The 5,130-nt window shown below is 49.5% G+C and overlaps 1 protein-coding gene across 1 annotated transcript; it reads left to right on the forward strand.

Annotated features, from left to right (window-relative positions):
- The first annotated feature begins 523 nt into the window (after positions 1 to 523).
- Positions 524 to 4,163, forward strand: LOC108800047 (zinc finger protein 260-like). Its single transcript, XM_018571990.1, has 3 exons — positions 524 to 655; positions 1,938 to 2,076; positions 2,374 to 4,163. The coding sequence occupies exons 1-3, from the start codon at positions 524 to 526 to the stop codon at positions 4,161 to 4,163; spliced, it is 2,061 nt and encodes a 686-aa protein (XP_018427492.1).
- Positions 4,164 to 5,130: the final 967 nt, after the last annotated feature.

Here is a 5,130-nt window from a genome sequence, read left to right on the forward strand (position 1 = left end):
GGCCATGGCGCCAACTGGGGGACACATCACCAACTGGGGGACAAGGCACCAACTGGGGGCCATGGCGCCAACTGGGGGACACATCACCAACTGGGGGACATGGCACCAACTGGGGGACTCATCACCAACTGGGGGCCATGGCGCCAACTGGGGGACACATCACCAACTGGGGGACACATCACCAACTGGAGGCCATGGCGCCAACTGGGGGACACATCACCAACTGAGGGACAAGGCACCAACTGGGGGCCATGGCGCCAACTGGGGGCCACATCACCAACTGGGGGCCACATCACCAACTGGGGACACATCACCAACTGGGGGACACATCACCAACTGGGGGACACATCACCAACTGGGGGACATTTAATATTAAATTAGATAAACCTGGAAATAAAAGGAGGAGAACCCCCCCCCTGTGAGGAATGAGAAGGAATTGCACAGTGAAGAGATGGGAGGAGCTAATCACACACCGGCTACAAGAACATGGCCTCCGCTCTGTGGGATCACATGACACTAGAGCATGTGTGACTGCCTACCTGATGCCCTGGCGGCCATGTTGGATACTGGCACTACACTGAGGTCACATGATAGAAGTGGGCGGAGCATTTCTGGGCAGAGTGATGGTAACCAGCAGAGAGGGAAGAAGTTGGGGGTGAGTATGTCTCTCTTGTTCCCTCTCCTGAACAGAGATAATCCCTTCTGCCCTCCCGGCATCCTCCAATCACCCTCCTCTACCCCTCAACTCCTCCCCCGTCTGTCTAATAATATTGGACAATCTTCCATTTCCTGTTTTGTATCCTCTATCTGCAGAGTGCAACAGTGTTACTGGTAAATCTTTCCTTCCCTGGTTGGGGATGTCACCGGGGTCTCCCGTAGAGTAGATCAGGGGTCGCCGGTGCTGAAGTCCTGACTAATGTTGTTGTTGGGGGATTGAGCTAAGTCTAGATGTGTCCCAGAGGCATGCTGGGACCTGTAGTAGTACACAGGAGGAGTACCGGGAGGCATGCTGGGACCTGTAGTAGTACACATGAGGAGTACCGGGAGGCATGCTGGGACTTGTAGTCAGTGAGGGCATCAAAGTTCACCTGAGGTCCTCTGCGGTGTCTGCTCTGTCAGAGGTCTTCCTCGAGCCGTGATTCCGGCCAGGAGTGGACACCTATGTCTTTCAGAGTGGTGTGGGTTCTCCAACTACTAGAAGTCTAATCATGGACATCCATGTGATCCTCCAGAGACAGGAAGTCAGCTATTCATATCCACCTTCAGACATTTACAGACCAGTCAATTCTCACTTTTCTGACCGTCCTCAGATCCTTCAACCCCATAACAGGTCCTTCCACCCCATAACAGATCCTTCAACCCCATAACAGGTCCTTCAACCCCATAACAGGTGTTTCCTACAGATGGATCCAGTAAGAGGAACCCACCAGAGAGATGTCCCCGCCCCCTGTATTCCCGGGACCCCACCCAGGAAGATCTCACCGTCCCTCACCATGATCAGGTAGGTGGGACTGAAGGTATAGAGCACAACCAAGACCCCAAACTTTACAAAGTGATGTATCCTTCTGTAGTTTCAGTTTTCACAGTCTATAATTATCAGATCCTTCAACCCCATAACAGGTCCTTCCACCCCATAACAGATCCTTCAACCCCATAACAGGTCCTTCCACCCCATAACAGATCCTTCAACCCCATAACAGGTCCTTCAACCCCATAACAGGTGTTTCCTACAGATGGATCCAGTAAGAGGAACCCACCAGAGAGATGTCCCCGCCCCCTGTATTCCCGGGACCCCACCCAGGAAGATCTCACCGTCCCTCACCATGATCAGGTAGGTGGGACTGAAGGTATAGAGCACAACCAAGACCCCAAACTTTACAAAGTGATGTATCCTTCTGTAGTTTCAGTTTTCACAGTCTATAATTTCCTGGGTTTAGAGCGAAGACTTGATTCATATGAAGATTGAGGTAAAAACGGAAGAAAAGACTTACGTGAGGGGTACCCAGCCGTCTACAGAGGAGGTTGGGATGATGGTCACAGTGAAAGAGGAAGATTCTTCTCTAGATATCAGCTCAGGTGAGTAATAAACAAACACTGAATGTGTAACTTCATGTCCCCAACATATGAGGAGGAGATACTGTACACCATATGAAGGTCCATCTCCATTCCTCAATATAACGTCATGTGACCAACAAATGAGGAGGAGATACTGTACACCATATGAAGGTCCATCTCCATTCCTCAATATAACGTCATGTGACCAACAAATGAGGAGGAGATACTGTACACCATATGAAGGTCCATCTCCATTCCCCAATATAACGTCATGTGACCAACATACATGGACATTCATGAAATGTTTCTTTCCGACAGATGGACGCGATGTCCAGAACGACTCGAAGTGTCACCTGACTTCACCTCCGGCCTGTACTGCAGAAGATAATGACATCACACAAGGTCCTCCAGGAGAAAATCCTGTTATTGGAAATACACATCACAGACGTATCCGTGAAAATGGATCAATGGAGAGCAAACAACGTTCTTCCGGAAAGCCACTTCCTGTTAGGTGTTCCGGCGAGAAGACCTTTCCGTGTCCCGAGTGCGATAAATGTTTTAGCGTTAAGGGCAGGCTTGCGAGACATCTCATGGTGCACACCGGAGAGCGGCCCTATTTCTGCTCAGAGTGCGGGAAATCTTATGCAAGGAAATTGGATCTTCTCACACATGTAAAACTTCACACCGGCGAGCGACCTTTTGTGTGTACACTGTGCGGGAAAGGTTTTATAGAGAAAAAGCGACTTACCGAACACGAGCGGGTGCACACCGGCGCGAGGCCTTTCTTGTGTACCGTGTGCGGGAAGAGTTTTGGGGAGAAAAAGCGGCTTATTGATCACGAGCGACTGCACACTGGTAAGAGACCTTATTCCTGTTCTGTGTGCGGGAAAGGTTTTGGAGAGAAAAGGCGGCTCATCGAACACGAGCGACTGCACACCGGTGAGAAACCTTTTCCCTGTACGGTCTGCGGGGAGAGTTTTCGAGGGAAAAAGTTTCTGATCGAACACGAGAGGCTGCACACGGGTGAACTGCCTTTTAAGTGTTCCGAATGTGGGAAGGAATTTAGAACCAGAGGGGTTCTAAACCTACACCGGCAATCCCACGCGAGAGGGCAGCCATTTTCCTGCGCGCAGTGCGGAAAACGTTTCAAGTATAGCATCAGCCTTAGCCGACACAAGAAACTTCATGACCAGGATGGTTCATTGTCTTGTTCAGTGTGCAAGAAATCTTTTACAACTAAACATGAGCTTTATGTGCATGTAAGAGGTCACACGGAAAAGAAGATCTTTCCGTGCGCCGAGTGCGGGAAATGCTTTTTATGGAATGCGGACCTTGTTAAACACCACAGAGTCCACACCGGGGAGAAGCCCTTCCCTTGTTCCGAATGTGACAAACGTTTCTCAGTGAAAAAAACCCTTGAGGACCATATGAAGGTCCACACCGGCGAGAAACCGTTTTCCTGTTCGGAGTGTGGGAAAAGTTTCTCTCAGAGAGGACACCTCAGACAACATATGAAACGCCACACTGGCGAGAAGCCATTTTCCTGTTCTCAGTGTGGTAAATGTTATTCACAGAAGGGAAGCCTCGACTACCATATGAAATGCCACAACGGCGAGAAGCCCTTTTCCTGTACAAGGTGCGGGAAAGGTTTTATAAGACAGCAACAACTTCTCAAACACCAGAAAAAATACGCTCCAGGTGAGGGTCCATCTTTATCTTCAGAGACCGGAAAGTCACCCAAGTCAAAATCTGAAAAAGGTTGCACAGTAGAAAGGAGGTATTCATGCTCCGAGTGTGGGAAATCCTATAGACGGAAAGGGGAGCTGGTTACCCACCAGAGAGTTCACACCGGTGAGAAGCCCTTTTCTTGCTCTGAGTGCGGAAAGTGTTTCTCGATCAAACGCAGCTTCGATGACCACGTGAAACTCCACAGCAACGTCAAGCCGTTTACCTGCGAAGTGTGCGGGAAAGGTTACGTCAAGAACAGGCACCTCCTTTCGCACCTGAGAACTCACACAGGCGAGCGTCCCTTTTCCTGCTCACAGTGCGGGAAGGGTTTCGGCTGGAAAGACAATTTGGCTAGACATCAGAAGACTCACGGTGACTGATGGCACAGAGACAGAAGTGATGAGAGGTTTTTTAGGTTCTGCAGATGATGGTGGTGGGCTTACTCTCATCATCTATTTTAACCATTTTGATATCTTTTATAGTTCTCACTGTTCCTGTCAAACATTTTCCACACTAATAAAATTGCCGCAGACAGTAATTGCTGCACATACCTTTCATCACTGGGCGGAGTCTGTTGGGTCTGACCCCGATTTGGATGGCTTGTTTTGTGGAATGTGTTTTATAAATATATCCCCCCTGGGTCTTTCTGTATCTCAGTGCTGCTGATCTTCTCCATCCCTTTCCAGACACTTCCTGCCTAGTGAGTGGGCCTACTCACTGTGTACACTGCACACATAAGAAAATCTGTGAAGGTGTCAGGAGTGTGTAGTGTACAGAGCGCAGGGGTTAAAAGTATGTAGTGTGCCGAGGTCAGGAGTGTCCAAAGGTTCCTCGGACTAACCTCCCATCTGATGGCGCCTGAGTAGTAAATCTTTAATGAACCTGGAAAAACAGGACAGTAGTTTGTTTTTTTCTGCAACATGTTCTATACTCCTGACCTCTGCACACTACATACTCCTGACCTCTGCACACTACATACTCCTGACCTCTGCACACTACATACTCCTGACCTCTGCACACTACATACCCCTGACCTGCACACTACATACCCCTGACCTCTGCACACTACATACCCCTGACCTCTGCACACTACATACTCCTGACCTCTGCACACTACATAGTCCTGACCTCTACACACTACATACCCCTGACCTCTGCACACTACATACTCCTGACCTCTACACACTACATACTCCTGACCTCTGCACACTACATACTCCTGACCTCTGCACACTACATAGTCCTGACCTCTGCACACTACCTAGTCCTGACCTCTGCACACTACCTACTCCTGACCTCTGCACACTACATACTCCTGACCTCAGCACACTACATAGTCCTGACCTC

This window comes from Nanorana parkeri, unplaced genomic scaffold (assembly GCF_000935625.1).
Source record: "Nanorana parkeri isolate BGI_ZX_2015 unplaced genomic scaffold, ASM93562v1 scaffold1894, whole genome shotgun sequence".
Taxonomy (NCBI): Eukaryota; Metazoa; Chordata; class Amphibia; order Anura; family Dicroglossidae; genus Nanorana; species Nanorana parkeri.